This window comes from Podarcis vaucheri (assembly GCF_965113315.1).
Source record: "Podarcis vaucheri genome assembly, chromosome: 6".
Taxonomy (NCBI): Eukaryota; Metazoa; Chordata; class Lepidosauria; order Squamata; family Lacertidae; genus Podarcis; species Podarcis vaucheri.
This window is the reverse complement of record NC_138764.1, coordinates 55,836,657-55,858,977: the sequence shown is the minus strand read 5'-3', so window position 1 is coordinate 55,858,977 and position 22,321 is coordinate 55,836,657. Positions and strand designations below refer to the sequence as shown.

The 22,321-nt window shown below is 42.0% G+C and overlaps 1 protein-coding gene across 6 annotated transcripts in view; it reads right to left on the bottom strand.

Moving 5' to 3' along the window:
• The window catches only part of ERI3 (ERI1 exoribonuclease family member 3), a 208,430-nt gene that overhangs the window by 159,636 nt on the left and 26,473 nt on the right, over positions 1–22,321 (bottom strand). For all 6 annotated transcript variants that reach the window (XM_082228907.1, XM_082228908.1, XM_082228909.1 and 3 more), the window contains 2 exons: positions 15,824–16,092; positions 1,932–2,048 (listed from right to left, as the gene is read on the bottom strand). In XM_082228907.1, coding sequence (XP_082085033.1) covers positions 1,932–2,048; positions 15,824–16,092 — 386 coding nt within the window. The remainder of the gene's footprint in view (positions 1–1,931; positions 2,049–15,823; positions 16,093–22,321) is intronic.

Here is a 22,321-nt window from a genome sequence, read left to right as displayed (position 1 = left end):
GGGGAAAAACCAGCATTAGCCCAGACTCACAATTCTGTTTAATTCTACATCAGTAAAATAGAGCTCATGGTGCTCCAGGCAACAAGTCACATTTTTCAGATAACTCCACAGAAATTTGGATAAAGGTGTGCAATTAGTCAATTTGCCACATATGCTTCCCTTTGCCTTGGCAAGCCCTGCAGCTTTCCCTTGTGGAAATGGCAAAGACAGAAGAGGGCAGCACACCAGACACACTTCAAGACAATGTCAACAGCATGGATTTTCCTCTGGTGTTTATCTCGTACACCATCGTATTTCTAGCTTGAGACAGTTTGCTGATTACATAAGCACTTGTCTCTGGCGTACCATCAGATAATCGGACCTGGCCTTTCTGTGCAGACAAAAAGACCTATAAAGCTTACTGTCTATAAGTAGAGGTGCAGAGACAAAGCCTTTTACCAGCATTTAGCAAAATCAGTGCTTTGGGGAAAGCATAGAGGAGGGTTGCCGTTCACAGCTATTTAGACAAAAGCTTATAATAAGAGGTGAGAGAGAGGATACACAGGGGAACAGAAGAATAAGGGGCTCATTAGGTGACCCAGGAGCTGTGTAGCCTGCTGCCCATGCTATCATTCACCACACTAGACACTACCATGACAGCTAGAAACGCTGGCAGAAGATGGGAAAGGATTTAAACACCCTTGAATGTCATACAAAAGGGAGAAGTTGGGCCACGTTCACCTTGTCCCATCATAGTAACATGCAAAGACATGACATACACTTGTTGAAATGATACCATGCATGCATCTGCTCAGTGACAATAAATGCCACATTTTGTATGGAAAATGGCAAGCAGAATTTCTGCTTACATTAGAGCAATAGCCTCTCCTTTCCCCCATGCCATTTCCCATTGCTCTTTTTGATACAGAAGTTGATCTAGGTATCAGGACCCCAGCACTGAATAGATTATGAACATAATGTACTGTAATTTGTCTTGAAGATTTCACTGTACCACAACTTCTTTTCTTCTCCATTTTAAAACTAGGAAATAACTAGGTTATTTTGGTGAGGAAGCCAATACACCAGATTTACCAGCAAAGTTTTAGCATTATATGAATAAGCCTGGAGAGCTGATGGCATACACTCTCCCCTCTCTTCCTTTCACGTGTAGCAATTCCCTCTCCCTTTCCTAATTTGCAGCAAACCATAATCCAGGGTTTAATTTTTTAAACATTATTTTTACTCTAAAAAATCTTCCAAGAAAGGAGAGGGGAAAAGAAGTGGCTTCATGATCGGCACAAGGGCCAGCTAATCAATGCAATGCAAATCCAGCTTCTGTTGAACATCAGAAAAACAGTTTCCCCTGAGTTTAGTCTGGAGCAAATGATTTTACACGCACTTCAGAGTGGGCTCATTGGTAAAATTATGTACATCTAGATGCATCCAAAATCTGGCAGCCATGTTTAATCAATGTACAAACTACTTCCTGCTGAACTGAAGTTTTTGCACGGGAACTGGACAGTGGCAGGAAGGCAATAAGGAAACCGGGGAAAATATGTTGAACCAGTGTCAGTGGCTACGGCTGTGCAAGGTACAAATCCTATCCTGCTGCAAGTTGGAATTTCCAACCAAATTCTCACTAGTTCCAAAACTTGTACTAGAAACTGCCTAAACATTTTCCACCATTTGTCCATGATGAGGAGAGCTAGAAAATGAGTTACAGTTATCAATCTTAGCTTTGTAAAAATCAAAGTCCCTAAACTACTTCAATGATACAAGCATCTCAGCAACTAACTAATGCATTCTAGTGCACTAATAAAAACAAACAATAAGCTAAGATTTCAGCAATTGCAGGGAAACTAGAAATAACTGCCTGCATTTCAGCAGCTCTCAGAAGGGACTATTCCTAAGCAACAAGAAACATTCAACTCTAGGAAAATGAAGTGTTTTACCTCTGTGCAGAAAGGTGTGAGCTGTGGATGGACCACTGGCTGCACATACATATGGAAGGTGGATTCAATCTCCATTGTCCGACCATTTAGCTTCAGGATGGGGAACTCAATGATCTCCTACAATAAGAAAATTAATACATTAAATGTTACTTTTAAGAAGCATTCAGGGAAGTTAAAAGGCAAGCTACAACTGAAAGGAAAGTGCACGTAATATCTGACAAAGAGCAGTAGTCAGGATGGGAACAATGGCTTGAAACCAAAACCGAAGAACTACAAGCAGAGTGAAATGAAATGGGGATTTCCTGCCCCCTCCATCCTGCTGAGCCCCCTGCGCTCCTCAAAAAACCACTCAGGAAGGTCACTGAATGCAACACAGAAGACTGCAGCAACATAAGCAGAATTCCCTGCTGTTATGGCTCTGTTGGATGGATCCAAGGCAAAGGGGTTTTTCTCAAAGGACCTCATCGTTCTACACAGATGGGCAAATTTAGTCCAATTTATTACTGCATCCCTTCTCCAGGACTTATTTTTTGCAGCCACAACACTCTCAAAAATCTTGCACTGAAGCCAACCACACACTGGTTAGGGCACGTAATTGTGCCTACCATGTGGGCAGGGTAGGCAGCAAAGAAGGCCTATTTTGCTGCTGCCACTTCATCCTCTACTAGTCAGCTGCCACTCTGCTTTGCAGTGATCTTAACGCCCTAGTTGGTGGAGAACCATATGAGGTGTCTAATGTCACAACTGGCTTGGCTTTGTGGGATCAGCTTCAGTTGATACAGCCTGAGGACGTTGACAAGTTGCTTGCAGCTATGCGTCAAAACTGCTTACTTGAGCTCAGTTCCTCAGTGATAATAAAACTTAGCCAGAAGGGCATGGCTAGGTGGATCCAAGCACGGTGAATGCACATTAAATGGCAAGGTGGTGTCTGCTGCTGTGAAAGAGGCAGTAGTGTGTCTATGCCTAAAATTGTTCGCCCTGCACCCACTAGTCTGGCTATCAACTGGTTTCTAATACACCTTTCTTAGGAAGTTGATTGAAAGAGTTATGGTGAGTGCAGCTGCAGGCATGCTTAGATGAAGCTGTTTATCTAGACCCATTTCAGTCTGGTTTCAGACCTGCTTTTGGGAACGAATCAGCCTTGATCACCCTAATGGATGGCGTTTACTGGGAGAGGGCTAAAGGGAGTGTGGCATTGTTTCATCAGCTTGATCTCTCTGTTATTTTTATACCATCAACCATGATATTCTCCTGGACTGGCTCCATGGGATGTTCTGGAAGTAAAAAATGCTATTGTCTGCTATTGCCTGTTTACTACATTTCTGTAGATCTTATTAAAATTGTTAGTATTAAATATTATCATTATTTATTATATGTGGCCATCTGTTACATGATACTTTGCAAAGAGCAAGCTTCACAAGTTCCTATCCAAGGGGGCTTTAAACCTAAGCATACACACATGAAATAGAGGAAAGGGAGAAAAATGTACATTGCGTGTAAATATACAAATAAACTTCAGCTCACATACCACAATATCATCCCATTTGTCCCAGGTGCAAATAGCTAGAACTGAAGGCACAGCCTGTTGGGTTTCCGCTTTTGAGAAACTCTTCCATAGAAACTCAAGACAAATGTTAGACTCTATCTTCCACCCACACACCATATCCATATATACACACACACACTCATGTACATAACCCTGTACACTGTAGACATTATTATGTTCTGTGGCAAATTTATGCTGATAAGAGGGAAAGAGAAACAACAGCATGTTCAACTATTTGAAAAATCAAAAATTTACATGGGCTTGTTAATAAAAAGTTTAAGCAAATGCAGTTATGATAGATTTAGCAATTATTAAAATATACACATGGAATTTAAAAAAAAACACCCAAGGAATAAAAACGATAAACTCCTTTGTCTCTTTCCTCCACACTCCACCCCCTCCCGAGTTTAATGTAAGAGGAGTGACAATTTGCTTGGTGTCTTTAAAGGATAATTTGTCTGCGTTATTTAATAGAGAAGCATGATGCTGGGGCTCTGGAGTGCAAATGAGCCCACTGAGTGATAGCCAAGCATCGAGCCTCTCAAATCACTTGTGGAGAAAAGAGAGAATAAAAAAAATTGCTTTTTAATATTCAAAAACAGTTTGCAAAATTTAATCAAAGCACAGCAAAAGCTAACATTTTTACCACTTTGACATTTTTATTAGTGCTTTCATAAATTTTTAAAACATGAATAGAATTAGTTTAAAAACAACAACAAAAAACTGCCTGAAAACATCTGGAAGAGGGGAAAGACGACGAAAGAGAAAAAGAAAAGCTCCTCTGCCAGGCAACATTTGCATCTTAAGAAGCCAACTGCTGCTGTGCAGGCGCTGAACAAAGCTTTTGAGCCCTGACCATGCCACCACTGCCCATCATGACTTGTGAGGTCATAAATGTCAGGCAATGACATCAGTATGCTGACAAAGCAACGTGTATACAACAAACAACTTTAAGATTTTGACTGTGTATCCCTCCTTTGGAAATAAAAAAGGAAGATAAAGAAAAAAGGAACCTATGATTAAATTCTGTAAATACTCGTATCAAGCTTTTATTTGGTGGGCACCGATATAGAATTTATTAAAACATGGAAAATAACAGGGCTCTAATCCTGCAAACTACATTTAGGAGAGGCGGGTATCACAACACCACCCTCTAGATCAGAGGCAGGAGAACTGTAGAAAGATAGGGAGAGTGAGGAGAATTTTTCTATTTGCAATTTAAAAGTATGGAAAAAAAAGTCAGAAAGATATTAAACACTCAAGAATAAAGTTAAGGTGTAACTGCTTTTCAGCATTCTGCTATTATAAAGCAAAGAAAAGTAAACTGCTAGGAAAAATAGATACTATTTGTCAGATGAAATGAATTTTAGTATAGGGAATCTTCATGATGAGGGCAGACCATTTGTACAAATTTCAAATAATTCAGATTAAAATGCCTTAGTTACAGCAGTTTACAAATTTTGGCTGGAGTGATTTTTGCCACTTCCAAATTTTGTTTGTTTCTGGCCAATAGATAATGTATCTTTTAAGACAACAGCAGTACATGACCAGGACAAAATTCAATAGGTACAATTTTACCACTTGCTATAAACACACACTAAATTCCTGTTCAGTGATCAGCAATTACATGAAGGGTGATAACTGTTACAGAAGGTGCACTTCACTGCATTTCCTTTAAAAAGCGGTGGGGGGCATTTTAGAAATCAAAAGATTTTGAGTTTAAGAAAGGCGTTCAGGCACCAAAAAATATAGAGATTGAAAATTAAGGGCTTGCACCTTAACTTCTGCAGAATGTAAGCTTTCTAGTCTTTCTATAGGCTCACATGCTGCATTCATATGCCCACAACTAGAGCAGAGTATGCCTGAAAAACTGATGTGCTGATAATGCCCGTTAGTAACTTTGCTCAATTTACTTTTGATTCAACATGCACATGAGCGGGGTCTGCAGTTGATAACAAATTTGCATGAGCTTGGTTGTCATAATTTAACATAGCATATATTGTATTAAACAGCAACATGTCACTGCTCCTATTTCAATACAACCACAAGCTGTAACCAGGGTTTGTTGTGGGGCTTGGAGAGACAGGCCACAAGTCTCTGTTTGGATACCATGCTAAGTAAAAACCTGGCTTAGCTCTCAGGAGTGCAGAAGGAAGACTGGGAAAGGAGTCAGTGGCAGATGTTCTTCTCCAGGACCATCCTGCTCTCCCCTCATCCTGTGCAATTCACCTCAAGGAAAACTTCTCAGGTAGAGAAACAACACATGGGTATACATCCCACCTTCAAGTTTCCCTTTCCCCACCACACTATATGCCCCCTGCTCACCCACGAGCCTCATGTAACACACAGCAAGTCAGTGACAGGGCTTTTAACAGCATCAAGCCTGCCTAAATCTCTCCCTTCTACTACTCCTAGCAGGTCAACTCGTGGGACAACAGATGATCTTAGGCATTAAGGGAGAAAGACCCAGGCAAGCAGCACAACTTCAGGAGAGCTAGTTTAAAACAGCTGGAGGAAATAAAATGAACAAGTCTGAAAAATTTTATGATAGCCCAAATTATTGCCGGCCTATGAAAACTATCAGACTACAAAAGACTGACAGGGAAAAAATCAGATGCCCTCGGGGAAAAATACAACAGCTTTACTTTCCCACCTCCTTTTCTTGGCTTTCTTGAAAGGAGCAGAAAGGACCTTCCCAAAAGGCTGTTATCCCAAAGATGGGGGGGGGGGAGAGGCAGCGAGAGCAAGGGAGGGAGAGAGAGAGTGCAATGACTTTTTCTTCCAATGTCTGACAATGTTTGTTCCACCGGTATCTACAACAACAGATACCAGCCCTATGAAATCAGCACCACTGCTCACTAACAATGTTAACCAGCCCCACAATGAAATGTAACCTGCGACACCCTGCGCTACTTTCCATTTAAAACTTCCATTTGAAGCACAGCAGAATTTGGGGAGCCTGCTGTCCATCCTGCTAATAAAGACAAGTGTTGGGACCTTTAAAGCTGCCATTCATCTTACGCCTTTATTAATTTCCATTTTCCTAAACCCATGATACATCATGAAATTAGGAGCTGACATTCCTGCAGAAACAAAAATATCTATCAAACATAAAGAGGGAGAAAAAGTGCTCCATTACCCAGAATTTATGGCTTAAAGCCGATCTGTTTCCACTTTTTTTACAAGCATATGGTTTGCTTTAGATAGCCAAAATGTTATTACAGATCTAGAATTTCATTAGGAGCTATTATGAAATGGTAAGCACTTACACACACACAAACAACAGGCTGTGTTTCAGAGCACATAGACACAGACTGGCAACTTATCCAGCTTTCAAGTACGAGAATACATTCACACTGTCAACCCAATTCACAAAGAATTGATGGGAAAAGAAGAACAGAGAGAGTCTGCAGTACTTGCGTCCTAAGGAGTTGGCAGCCCATGAAGTGTTTCTGACCCACCACCCTCAGAGGAAAACACACACACACACGCGCGCGCACACACACACACAGGCAGCCCCCTTATGTAATTTGCCTACCCCACAAAAAGTCGTCAAGAAACAGATGGGAGGCTGAATCTCAACTGGCCTGTTGAAAACTTAAAAGAACTTCCCTTTCCAAGGGATTAGGAAAATTCATGAGGGCCTGTGATTTCAGCACTATAAACCCACCCTATATTTCACTCCACCCTCCTAAAGAAAAAAAAGCACAACCTCCTTAGCATGATGTCGCTAAGACAAGGAAAAGGGGAAAAAAAACTAAGGCTCTAGAAACTGTGAGCTTTCTTGCTGAAAGGAAAAGCTACAAGCTTAACTACCTAAACAACTTCTGAAGAAATCTTGACTTGGGAACACAACGAAAAGAATTACACCGATATCCACAACGGAACACTTTGTCCACAATATTGGAGGACCTTATTAGATTACAGAAATAAGATACCCACAAAAACATTCAGACCCTCAAATGTTTCTCTGAGCAGTGGGCAAGAGGCACTCAAAGATCAGTATAAATTTATTGGCAGTGGATAAGATTACGCTATTCAGTTCAAAAAACCGCAATTGAGAATAATGTATTTCTGCCCCCCGCAACCGCCCTTGCCATTTTTATAAATAAATATAAAAAAATGAAAGATGCCACGGGAAAATCAGAGCTGTCTGTTCCTCCTGCAATAAAAAAAGCCCAGTGCCGCTGATAGTAAGAGATGTTTCTGATAAGAGAAAGGGCAGCGTTCCTCACTTAAAAGACATCCTATTTGCACCTCCAAGAGAGGAAGTCAGAGTTTCAGCAGCAGCAGCTCATTTCATTCAACAGTTTTTCTCCTATTCTTTGAAAAAGACAAGAAAAAGTCATTTTATGTACAAGGAGCTTGTTTCTTAAACAAACACTTGTGTTTTTGATTTACACCACAGGCTGCTCCTAAATAATTTATGGCGGGTTAAATTTATTGCATAGCCCTGGCCGGCTGCAAATTCGAATTGCCAAATAATTAGATTTTAGGGCAATGCTTATAAATTATCCGCCGATTTGTCCGGACTTGTTTGTCAGTCGCTTTGTGCTCCAGGTCATCTTTGGCATTTTGCTGTTTGTGTTTTAATTGCTGATTTACACTTTGACAGATGAGAGTTGATGCCTCCAAGTTTGGGAGGGGGAGTAAGAGATGTGATAGAAGAATCGGAGATCGTAGAAGGCAGGGGTACCATCCCCCATCTTTTTTTCAAAGGCAATTAGAAGAAGGGACAGCATGTGGACAGTACTGGCCTAGTGAATTTTTAATTATTATTTTAATGAGAGCTGGCTGAGTTGAGCAGTCCTACACTGGCCTCCAGGGGTAATGGACAACATGGCTAAACAGCCGTCTGCCCCCTCCCCACAGAGAGACACACAAATACACCCTCAAAAATTCTACAGAACTGACCACACAGACTCATTACAAGAAAGAAAAGCCACTACTGTATTCGTTTAATGAAGGGTTGTTAACTATTCCAACACACATTTACATATATTGCCATTCCAGCTCAACACATCTGTCTTGAAATACTTAAACCGGTATGTTAATCAGGTACACCAAAAAGCCTTTCTAGAGAGTAGTCAATTCCAAATTACATTTGCTGCAGCTACCTGGAAAAAATAAATATGCATACTATATATGTAACAACATGCACACAGAACATAGAATTTTAAATTTAACTGAATTGGCAAATGTATATGTGCAGGAGAAGCAAGAAAATGCCAATTACATAAATGCTTAAAAGTTCACTGAATAAGGTTTAACAACACAGTAAAGTGGCATGAGATAATGAACCAGACAAAGACAATTATATGCTAATTTCTGCTGTGAGAGTTCTGAATTCTATGCTTTCCCCTGTAACTTTTTCAATTCATAACCTTTGCCATTTCACAACATTAATAAATCCTAAATTTAACATACTAACTTAAAGTACTGTGTCCCAAGCATCTCCTCCTCTTAAGTCCAATTCCACAATATATCTTATGATTTGGTTGCCCTTACACTCTTCATAATATCTAGGCTACATTCATTCTGCAGTAAATCATTGGCCTTTTGATACTTGAGGTGTGTGCTTTTAGAACTCATCCTATTCCTTATAATTGTACAGTAATTTGTTTTAACTGTTTTTAAGTCTGAAGTTCAAACTGTTGCAACCTGCCCTGGGATCTGCTGGAGAAGGGCAAGTAATAATTTATTACTCCTACCACCCCCCTTTTAAACACAAAATCATTATCATTCAAAAATTTAGGAACCTCAAAATGCAGTATAGTAACCATCCACTGAGGTCACTGTTGAATCACAAACCATACTACTTAGTGTGAGCTGAAGTTCACAAGTTTAAAATTAATTCAATTTTTCAGAAATGAAACAGGGGTGAAGAGTGTTAAAAAGAAAATTTATGCAAAGGCCTATAAGACTACACAGGTTGCCTTAAGTGAAGAATCCAATCTGTATAGTTCAACCAACACTGGAAACAAAGAGACAAAATGTGAATTTTAAAAAATGTTTAGAAAGAAGGCAGGAATCAAGAATGACTCTTCAACAGGTATTAAGAAACAAGTTTAATATGGACAGAATGCCGCAGAGCTTGGGACCCTCAGGTCCATGGGCTGAATGCAGTCCTACAGGCTTCTCTATCCAGTTCTCAGGGCTCTTCCCCAGGTATGCTCCCTCCACAAATACTTCTGCCTGGCTGGAATGTATCCTTCAACTGTGATAATGCCTCTTGCTTGCCTGCATAAACCTCTGATTTTGTGTGTGGCTAAAATGTAGCCTGGTGCACTAACGTAAGAGCCACATCCACACCCACTTTTGCAATCCTGGCATGTTGACTCCAGAAAAGCTGACCATGAGGAAGTGCAGCCTTCAGACTTACCCCTGAAATAGATGGGATACCCATACACAGGCAGCCAGGACACCTTTGGTGAAGGCTGTTCTCCAACTGGAGCACTGGCAGATCACAAAAGAAAAAGTAGTAGTAGAAGAAGAAGAAGAAGAGGAAGAGGAAGAGGAGGAGGCGGCGGTGGCGACACAGGCACTTCTTGTACTATTACTATTCCTCTAAAGCAGGAATGGCTAACCACAGTTCATGCAATTGATAACAGGTCCCCAAGCAATTTCTTCTGGCCGCACAAGACCAGAAGATTTTGTCAGCACTAGCAAAAAAGGGGGGAAGTAGACACAGCACTCGTTAATACCCCCCTCCTCAACTAATCTGCACAGATCTACTGAGAAGAGGCTGTGTGCTTGTATGTACAAGCAAGATTGTGTATGAAAGAGTATGGTGTGGCCACAACATCCACCACTGACACGCAACCCTCATCGAGGGTTGGTCAAGGGTGAAAGTGGCCCTCAGACCAAAAAAAGTTAGTCATCCCTGCTTTAAGGCAGATGGTGGAGAACAATGTTTAAGATAGGATACCAGGATCAGTAAACTGCTACTTTTATCCTAGCAAGGCTATTCTTATGTGGGAATATGACAGAGTCATAAAATGGAATGTGCAAGAGAAATGGAGGAACCAGAGTAACGTAGAAAATAATATTAATGACCTTGAATGTCAGGAAAACAGTATGAACCAAAGCATGTCTCCGAGTCAATTCATATAACCACTGGATGTGTATTAGCTGCTTGAAATTCCTTTACATGCCAGCTCACTGTCCCTGGCTAGCCGCTCCATACAAATACCACCAGTCACATGTCAACAAACAAATGCTACATTGGTACCTGGTTTTCCACATATGGCACTGTCTGTACGCCATTGTTTTGTCACAGGCAAAGAACTAGCAGGCAGGAACTTCAAGTAGTTACCACATATACGCAATGGTTGTATGAGGTTTCTGAACTCCAAAGAATGTAGTGCATGTGCCTGAGGCATAGACTTAGACAAAGCAAAGAATCTAGGGACACACACGCTTAGACTTATGATCAAGAATGCCACCCATCAGACTGTATGCACTACAATGCAACTACACAAAGCTACTGATGTAACAGGAAATGTCATTTTCGGTGACCATTAGTGAGAGCTATAATAAAGAAATAAATCTGAGTACCTCCAGAGCACATGACTCTGGAATTCTTGGGGCACTTTGCTGCCTTTCTAAAAACTAAATTGTTTGAAGATTGTTACATAGAACAATTACACTAGTAGCAACGTTACATTAATTAAACATTAAACCAACTAGCACTTAAAAAAAAATTAAATACACCCTCACTAGATGAGATACATTGGACACTGCCTTTTTCTGCTACTGGAGCTGAGCATTTTCTTTTATTGCAGATTTCAAGCTATTAACTAAATTTGTAAGCACTACTGGCCCATGTCAAAGGATTCTTACAAACCTGGAGCTGTAAACGCTGTTTTCAAAGCTCCCCCGCAGGGATCTGGCAAGGTGGGGCCTTGTCACTGGTGGAGGAAGGAGGGGAGTGCAATCCTGGTGGGATGTGATTGTGGCTGCCCCCCACGCACGCTGGGCGTCACGCCCCCGCAGGCGGCGTGCCATGCCCCCAGGACGCCCGCCAGCCTCGCCCTCGCCTGCTCTCCGCCCCCCGTTGCCGGAGCATGAAGCTCAGCCACTGGGCCTTGTGTGTCATAAGAAGCTGCCTTATACCAAGTCAGACCATCAGTCCACCTAGCCATACCTGAAGATACCAGGGATTAAACTCAAGACCTTCTGCATGCAAAGCAAGCGCTCTACCACTGAGCTATGGAGGAGAAGTAGGTCCAGCACTAGCAACTGGAATACCTGGGAAGTGGGCAAAGAGGACTAACCAGCATTGCTCTTCCCAGCCCTTCCCTTTTGCTGCTGCCAGCCTCCTCTAGAGGAGGAGAAGGGAGTCAGCTGTAAGCCTGGTAGGAAGTCCCTGCCCGCTCTGAACTGAACTTAATGCAGGCTGCTGTAGGCTCCTAAAGTGCATTTACTAGCACCAGTTTTGTGGACCAACTTAATTTCAGTTTTTTTGGCATCTTTATTTTGGTTGTCTTAATTATAATGTCATTATAATACAGAAATTACCCAATGATTGTTTTTATCTTATTTGAATGAATCAAAACCGGTGCAGCTGCTGCTTCTCTGCTGGTGGTGGAGGTGGCAAGGCAGGTACTCTGCCCATGTGGGCACCTCCTCACTTCACCTCATGGGCAGGACAGCCCTGGTTCTAGGCTACTTGCTCCATATTTCAGCTTTGCCGTGCCTGGCCCTCTATTTTATTTCTGACTTATGGCCCTGATCCTACAGGCCGGTCCCAAACACAACTCCTTGTTCTCATTCTGTAAGCCATCAGGAATAAGTTCCATTCCATTTTTTAAGACGATGGCTTTCTCAGAATAAACCTGGACTTATGCCCTGAAGCTAAACCTCTTATGCTGAAGTTCACAAGGGCAATGGCTGGTTAGTTCAAGTGTTGCTGTTCTTCAATCTGTCCTGATGTCCAGGGCTCTAAAATGAAGCTCTTTAAATAATTTTCAGCAAAGGATTCTGCAAGCATAGGTCTACACATCAGCCTGTTCTCCAAAAGCACCTCTCTATATTCACATTAAATGCACACAAGTAAAGATATATAACTTTGACACATAGAGCAAGTTCTCATTTTTAGTAAGATATTTTTGAGTAAAGTCTCTTTAGTGTCTCTACAGGTTCCAACAAAAAGCATAGCAAGACAGCCTTGGGCAAAGGAATGCATGGTGCAGGTGAGCCCTGGGCACAGTTGATGAAAAGATCCAATTGAATAACGTCCAACCTTAATGCACTATCTTCCCCACAAAATATATAGCCAAGTTGCAACGGCACATATTGTTACATATTCCAAGGCAAGGACTTGGGGGGCATAGCTCCTTAAAGTTGTAGTAATAGTATTCCACTCATGCTCCATTTTTACTACCAGCTGTAAAATAGCTCCACATGCATCATGGTTTTGCATCAAAATGAACACAAGTCCAAAGGGACACGCTAGAGCAAATTTACAGCTTTGACAGGACTTTGCACCCAAGGCTGGGTGCACAGGAAATAGTCAGAGAAAAGTTAAGGTTTTCCTGCAGAATTACTCTCAAAAAATCAACTGTGCCTTCCCACAGACACACAGGAGTTTTGGAAGATTGTTTTTAGCCAGTTTATTTCAGGTTACAGTAAGCCTGTGACTTATGTGCATTTAACTTGTGAAGATTCAGCTTTACGTGTGTGGCAAAAATAATAATACGGGGCAGAAAGGGGCCAAGATTCCAGGAAAAAAGACTTTGGCAATCCCACCCGGCACTGAACCCAGTGCGTTTCAACTACACACAATTTTGGCTTCAGGCACAACCCCCAGAATGTAATGCGAATGTAAGTTTTGGGCTTACTGTAGTTCCTCTTCACTCAGCAAAGTAACATAAAAGCAGGCACATCTACAAGATGGCTAATACCGAGCTGCATCTTCTTTAAGAACTGAGGCACAGATTAAAAACACTCTTTGAAACAAAGTAAGAAGAGGGCCTAGAAAGGAAGGTGAAAATGGTAGCGTGATTTACAGCGAATATCACTCCAATATTATCCAGGGCACCAATTATTGGGGAATGGAAAGGAGGGGACCTTAATGAAATCTACACCCCCCATCCTCCAATTCCCCCCCCACACACCCATTTAAGCTAAGCATGTCCCACCCACATTAGTATTCTATAACTTTAGATAAGAGGACAATGCAAAAGGGGTGGGCCCTTGATCCACCACAATCCCCTTCAAGCATTATGGTCCCATTAGAAACAAACAAATAAAACAAAAATCAGGAGTAAAGTGCTTAATAGAGCTTTAAAATACTTGAATGCTTAATGCATATTGGAAGAAACACACTTTTTCAGCCCAATGAAATAATATACTAACCATATCGGCTCACAATTCTAACTGCAAACCTGAATTAAAAACAGCCAGATGACATGGCTCTACTGAAACCCACAATCCTGAGTGTTCATTACCATGCTGACGAGGAGGCTCATTTTGATTTAGCTACCCTTTCCAATTCAAAATATTAAGCAGGGAGACTAGAGATCTCCATAGCCATAACAGTATAGAAATCTCAGCTGCATAATACATAACAGTCATATGCAATATCCTGAGAATCTCCACTTTCATTTTTTAAATTAATTTTCTTGCCCTGCTTAGCTGTGAATAATGCTGGATTATTCGCATTTAGAAGGGGAAACCAGAAGGGATACATATTGTTTGGGCTTCTGGTGATCATGAAGGAAAGGACTAACATATCTCCCTAGGTCTATCTGCACTCGTACTGCCTCCCAGTATCCCAGGTGTTTCTTTCCCTTCCACCGCTCTGCCAGAATCACTTCCCAAACTGTAAATGCCACCATTTTTAATTAGACTTACTGAGCAATCCTAACACCAGATCAACTTGCTACCTGGGAGTTAGGACTGTGGGGATGTGGCGTGTCCTCTGCTGACTTAAAAGAGCTCCAGCGGCTGGGGCCACATCTACTGCAGAGGCCATTACTACACCAGTGAAAAAGACTTATCTACTGTTGGCAGTGTTCCCACTGACAGTAGTCAGCATTGGGGCCCCAAACAGGGTGTTCTGGGGCAGGAGTGCAATTGAGGCAGCCTTGTAATCACTGGATCCCAGGCCCCTTCCCATTCAATGGGCATTCCCTAGGAATGGTCCTCCCATCCAAACAAGCCTCGAAATAGATCTTCCGGGGAGGGGGGCGCTGGCCAAAATAGACAACAATGAATGCGGAGAGAGGTAACTATGCCCCCCCCCCACCTCTCATCCTGGACTGTCCATGCCAGCAGGGGCTTGGGAGTGGTGGACCATCCACCGCTTCACTCCCCATTCCTCCCCCCATCAGATTGCACTCTTAATCAAGTAACCCGAGCAAACAAATAAATTTGACTTTCTGAATATATTTTTTAATTTTTTATTGCAGAATATTAAGTATGTGTTGCATAGAAACACAGACCCAACTGGCAATATGGGAACCTACGCAGTGTTTCCAGATGTATTTTCCACGAGGATGGTAAATTCTAAGCAAAATTGTGGAAGCTAGTTGTGCAATCAGGATTGATCCAGAGGCCCAGAACAGCTAGAAGGTACCTTTTAAAGTGGTAAAGAACATTGGACTTCAAAATTACCACTGAATGAGAAAAATGCAAACAGGGAAAGTCAACCATTTGAGGTGCTGTAATTCCAGCTCCTCTGTCAAATCCAGCATACATTCACACTCAAAGCCGTTTCACTATCTTGCAAATTAGGGGAGTTGGCTATTCCCACTGAAAAGAACACAGGACAATAAATGCATTATCACAACTTAGAAAAGATGAGCTTTCCTCCAGAGTCCATGCTTTCTTAGGAGGAAAGGCTCGATTAAAAAATGCATCATGAAGCTCCTCATGCCAAGACAAAAACAAAGAGGTGGATCAGCAACTTACAGGAGTGAACAAAGGGAAAACATATGACAAATTGTTATGAATTTCTCTAGCGCTTTTAAATGCAGAATACGTTTCTGTCTTCATAATGACTCTGTGTAGTAAGTAGTTTCTCATTTTAAAGATGAGGAACTGAGGGTGTAAGAGTGGATTACCAAAGTGTGAGCTTATGAGGAAGCCTAAGATCTGAATATTCTAATCCAGAGTCTACATTATCTGCTAGTGATATCTCAAAAAAGATATCTAAAAAAAGATATAGGTAGATATCTCAAATAGATATCTCAAATAGATATCTCAAAAAAGGGAAAGAAAAATGCTTAGGAAATAACTACTCTTCAGGTGCAACGTGTTGGAAGACACAGATTGCAAAGCCCTCAATGCCAAACAGAAGGTCTCCTGTAGAAAACTAGCCAAACTAAAGCCAAACAATTACCTGTGGATGGATTTGCGGCTTGTCACATGTGGCCTCAAAATCCAGCACTAAGAAGTAGTGATATCTCTGCGGGGGAAAGGATGACATTGCTGCCATGGAAGCAAAGCCGTGAGACGCCAGTTTCCCGGTTGTAGTGGAACCGTACCGCTGGGGGGAAAACCGCAGAAGGGAGCGCAGAGTATTCCTCGCTCTTGGGAGTAACTTGAGGTGAAGCCTTGCTGCTGTGGTACGGACAAGTGCTACCATTGAACACCTAGCAGCATCTGGAACTTGAGAGAGAGAGAAAGAAGCTGGTGTTACTCCCAGATACACACTTTACAGATCAAAATTTGTATTTCCATGATGGCGGTAAAGTATTTGGGTGGAGAGATGGAAATTAACTCTTATTAAAATAATATTTATTTAAAATACGTACACCCTGCCATTGAAACAAAGTATCCACAGCAACAACAAAATAACTAGAACAATAAAAATGCAAGAATCAAATTATTAAAATATCATATAATGCAGTTCAATAAAACAGCAGGAGAAATAAAAACCCTTTATACACCTCCCTTCCCAAATGCTTAACCCCTGCCCCCAAAAACCCTTTTTTATACTTGCTACCAAAAAGCAAAAATAGAGCTAAGAGAGCATCTGGTGAGCGCAGTAACTATAATTAGCCAACACTAAAAGTTACTACGCCTGGCCCAGTTCAGACTCAACAATGGATATGACAAATGGAATAGCACATGGGACGGCAAACTAAGGCCCGGGGGCTGGATCCATCCCAATTGCCTTCTGGATCCAGCCCGCAAATGGTCCACAGCGTGGATTGGTATGGGGATTCTGATCTAACGCTGTGACATTTCCCCCCCCCCACACACACACACCGCGGCGGTGCTTCCTCCCTCCCTCCTCCTGACTTCTCCCTGCCCTGCCTAGAGGAGGAAGGGTGCTGGGCTTTGTTGAGCCATGGTTGGCAGCCCCTCTCTGGAGCCAGCCCTTTCGCACCGCTCATTGTCCGTTCGCCACCGCCAGCCCCTACCACTCGCAAGGCACAGGTAAGCAGCCACTGGGGCTCATCCGGTGCTGTGGAGAAGGGAGGGGAGTGTTGTGGGGGAGGGATTCCCTCCCCCCAAAAAATATAGTCCAGCCGCTCACAAGGTCTGAGAGACAGTGAGCCAGCCCCCTGTGGAAAAAGTTTGCTGACCCCGGAATAGAATGAGTAGAGTTGCACATAAACTAGGAAAACACATGTTCAGCTCCCTTCTAGAGTATGAAGCTCACAGGGTGACCTTGAAGAAGTCACAATCTCTCAGTGGATACAATGCAGGGAATACTATGTACATACAATGAACTCCTTGGAGGAACAAGGTTGTTGTTGTTGTTAAAAAAATTGCTGCTATTTAGTATCACTGCAAACTATGTATACATATGATTAATAAACTTTTAAATCATACTGATCAGTGACTACTTTCAGTGCTACTTACTTGTACCATATTTGTGCAGCTTCTATAGCAGTAGCTTAGACTACAGATGTCTAAAGACAACCAACTGTAAGCTTCACCTGTTAACTCATTCAGACCACAAGAGACCTGCATACACATACCTAAGACCTTGGCACTGAACCCTCCTACCCACCCCCAAAAAAATTCCTTTTCAAGATGCTTGATCTTCAGCACCTTTCCTAAATGGATCTCCAAGATAAAGTTACTACCTTGCAGAGGTTTCCTATAATATTGTACCCTGGAATACTGGGCAAGGATTAGAAGCACTCTCGGCTTCCCACGTTGAAAGCTCAAACTGGAACCTGAGAAACAGAGTTGAATCCAATGATGCATGAGCAGAGTTTCACTAGTGCAATGACACTTTCCCATCCTCTCCTTGTGTGCCACCAAAATATGCTCTGGGGGGGTTCCCAAACTTCTGGAGCAGATTGAGGGGGGGGCGCTGCAGAGCAGAGAAGAGGGCAATGCCATTGCACAACAGAACAACCCTAAACTTTTAAGACCCTTTGAATCATTTGTCTATACTCAAAACTAGCTTAAGGTGCGGGATGAAATTATTCAATATGTTAGACCAAGAACACATCTTAAGTTGGCTGAGTCACCCTTACTAGACCCAACAATGCTGACTGAGCAATACCAGCACCACACACACTACCTAAATCCATAGCTTTTCAGTAGGTCTTACTGTGCCATAAAGTTCATCCCCAAAGGCCCTGGCAGGTTAGTGCTAGTTCTTCCCTCCTGCTGATGGAGGCTACTTGCGGTGGAAAACTGCAAAGCTTTAGACCTGCTCTCCATTGGTATGTACATTATTCACATCTTCCTGCTGCAAGCAGGAACAGGAAAGACCCTTTAATGACCATTAGGTGGAACAGAAAAGACTTTTCACCAAAAACACAAAGGCAGGAGGCAGAGTCCCTTGCGAACATTAGGGGTTATTTATACAACAGACACCAACTGCTCCTCTGTACCCGTTAGTCTATCAGGTAAATAATGCACGTGCCAAAATACACACTTAATGAGGTAAATAATATGCCTTAAAGAAGAACTAAAGCTGTATTTACCTGGGAGACCAGTGAAGGGCCAGATTAGAAGATAATTGAAGATGAGCAGGTCAGGTAAATACACATTTTATAACCTTCACACAAAAGGATTTTTGGTTAGAGAGATGCACTCACATGCACACAGAAAGGTTAAAGACTGGGCCACTTTGCAAGTGGAGATTTTTACAGAATAGGCTGGTTCACACTGTGGTGCATTAGCACCGGGGGAGGGGGAGAGAGAAGAGGGGAAATGGCAGAAGTGAAAGATGTTGCTTCCATAAAGCAATGGACCAAGCCTCGGAAACTGGAAAGCCAAGCTACAAAAATAATAAGCAGCTGCCCTTGTAGCCTAACATTATATTTATCCTAGAGGTTCCTTGCCATAACTACCATCTTTCCATCTAGCGCCTTTTATTGTCATTAATAAATACATTACAGCCAAATAGAAGTTAGTAACAGTCACTTCCAACCCATCATAGAGTAACATGTATTTGAGAGAGACGCCTTTTAAATCTTCAAAGCTGCCAAGCTGTGTAGCTGTAGGGCTATCAGGCAGATGTAATGCTCTGGAGTAAAACAGCTTCGCTAATATTTTACTGTGGCAAAACCCAGGCCCTCGCCAACTGTACAGGGAAGTATACAGAACAGCAAGAGCCATTGTATCAAATATTAAAATATATCCAAGAAATGCATGCAGCTGTACCCAGCACCCAGCCACACATGCTTATTTCATGTATATACACCTCTTACACATAAATAAATTTTCATGAGCATGAGCAATTAACCCTATTTTAGAATCTAGCTCTGCGATTCGTACAGGGACTAAGGCAAATTGCCCCTTTCCCAGCCAGTAACATGAAACAAGTTTAACTGATACTTTTCTTATTGAATTGAGATGATAGTATGTCTCCCAAACCTATTCATGTGTAAGGCTTCCACAAACAACTGCTTTGCTTCATATTCTTAGATATGAAGCCTGCACCAGAGCTTGCCATCCTCAAGGGAGAAGAATTTCAGTCATGGAAGAAAAGTAAAGGGCAGAAGTCCATAATAATCACACATATCCAGTGCTTATTTTCTTGAAAGAGAAGTATCAGGGTTCATATCTGTCTGGATATCCATCTTCTAATATGGAAGCCCTGCTCCAGCTTCCAGATTTAAGATACACCATGGGGTGGGAGGACTGTGGTTCCTTATGGGTTAAGGGAATTCATTCTACATGGGCTGAGAAGAATTCTCCTTCATCACCATTTAACTTCACAAGTTCTAAAGTACTGCTTTTAAAACAAGTGCCAGGACTCAATGCACAGATTCAGAGGGGAGGAGTTGGACAAAATTAAGAAATGCCCATGAGAAAGAGCACATAAATGGCAATACTGACATTCAGACTTCAACAAGCTACTTTAGAGAAGGGAAGTGGCAATAACACCCCAGCAGTAACTGTCTCTATAACAGCCCCAAACTTTGAAGAAGTTTTTTTCCCTAGAAGCCAGCTCATATGCCATTTTAAACTAAATTTCAGTGTTCATGCGCATCTCCTCAGACTCACGAAGTGGCATCAGTTCCCAGATACCATTCTGATTCTGAACAGTTGGTGTGGTACTAAGGTGGGTGTGTGGGTGTGTGTGTGTGTGTGGGTGTGTGTGTGTAGGATCCCAAGTTCAAGCTAGGAGGATAAGAAACATTAACAAAATCTGTGTGTCATATTCTTTTTTAAAACATGTGTGTTCTGCAACCTGTATAAACTCTGACTTGGTTTGGGCCTGCCTGGTACAATTTGGCCCATGAGGCTATTTCCCTCAAAGCAACACCAACCCACCCATCAGCTGATATTGCTGGTGGCATCAGCTGGTGGGCGGGACTTCCTTAAAAAGCATGCTCTGCCCTGATCCCTTCAACCTCCAAAAAGGATCAGCATGGAGCAAGCTTTCCAAAGAATCAGCAAAAGCAGGTAGACCCAATTGTGTCTTCATCACTGTGCAACAGAGCAGTCACTGCCAGAGTCGGTCACCAGCACTGACAGAGACTGCTCCATTGCACAGCAATGAATAAACAGGTGATGTTCTGCAGCACTCTTTGAAGCAGTCTCCTCCCTTTCCCTTTAAAGACCACTGGAGCAGTGCTTCAAAGAGCACATGCTCAGATGGGGTTGCAGGGTCTACCTTAAAACAGGTGCTCTTTGCAAATGTTCCCCACTCCCTTAAAGTGTGCTCCAGCCACAGGTGAAAATCACGTAAAGGGGAGGCCACTGCACAAGACTAGGGAGCCACAGAGGGAAGTGAAGAAAACAGAGAAGTGACTGAGAAAATAAAACAGAAAAGAAATAAGAAAACAGAGAAGTGAAGTATTTGGTAGAATGAGATTTCAGTTGTGCAAATTATTTATGCAGCCTAACGCGGAATTGTTGTAACATAATGGACAGAGGTGATCTTCGGTTATCCCTCACAGCAATAGAACAGGATATAAAAAAGCTTGTTTCTGGTCATCATGCACAAGGGTCACATCGATCAAGAAATACTTAATAGTATAATTTTTATGTAATTGTATTTTGTATTAATTATAAAAATTATAAACAAAACATGTTCTATTTACAAACAAAACATTTAAATGGTTAGCTTTCTACCAGCAGGATGGGGGACCACAGGAAGGAAACAAGGTCGGAAGAGGGTCATGGTCAGGAAAAGGTTGAGAAACACTGATTTATAGCTTGTCATTTGTCCAGGAGAGCTAAACCACAAGCCAAGATTTGGATAACACAACAAGAGAAGCCATGGTTTAGCACAGCAGAGGAACTGGGGAGAAGCAATGCAGCTGAGATCTCCTCTCCAGAAGCGGACACATTAGAGCTTAGCCATGATTTGGCTTAGCATGACATGTGAACTAGATCTCTCGCTCTCTCTCCCTCCCTATCTCCCCATTATGAGTCATGGGGAAGGAAAATGAACTATTCAGGGACCTGAACTCCTATCCTCCGACCACAGAAAATCCAGTTGAAACTCACTCATGTAGTTCCCACAACTTCATCAAGCATCGTTTCATGTTTTCAACCTGTCACAGGTTCAATATCTATAATTTCTTTAGTAAATAAATGAAAGCTGAACTTCTGAGTTTTCAAAAGATCATTAAGAAATAAAGTGAAACGTCATCTAGATAAACACACAGAGAGAATGACGTTTTTCCTGCATGTCAAGGTCAGATTATAACCTTTGACTGAGCAAACCATCCCAACTGGCCAGTCATGTCAATATTTCATACATATTCTCCAACTATTACTCCTCCATGTTGCTATAAAATATGGCTAGGCATCATGAAGTACTTTAACAGAGTCAGTGTGTGTGACATGGAAAAATGTACAACATTCAAACACCCAATAACCCGGGAAATATCCACCTGGAGGAGTGCAAGATAAGACATTTATAGACCATTACAGATTATAGAAACTTGTCCATGATTTCATCTCCTGCCATTGGTAACTTTTTCTTATGAAATACTAGAGTGCTTTAAAAAAAGAGGAGGGGTTAGTTTGCTCAAGACATTCTGGCACCCAGGGCAAGTTTGTCTGTGCTCTTGGTCACTAGTATATCATACAAATAATCCTATCATTTTTTCCAGTGATCGGAAAGAAAACTACCATATGTCCCTAATCAACAGCTCCTTTCAGATGTTGCCTCCACAAGTAGACTAAACATGTGGAGAGGACTTTTGCAACTGCCAGTCTCACCTCCAATGCACCCCATTTTCCCTATCCCCATCCTCAACTCATAAAGGTAAGTGCACAAGAAGGGGTGCCTACCCTGTATAGACGTAGGAACTCCACATGGAGGGTTTCCAATTGTATTGAGCATGTTCACACATACAGTTGTACAGATGATGGTGCCCCTTCTCGGATCTTTGGCCCTATGCACAAAGTCTGCATGTGGAGCCAACATGTACTGTTAAACGCCCCACATTGACTCTGTGCACTG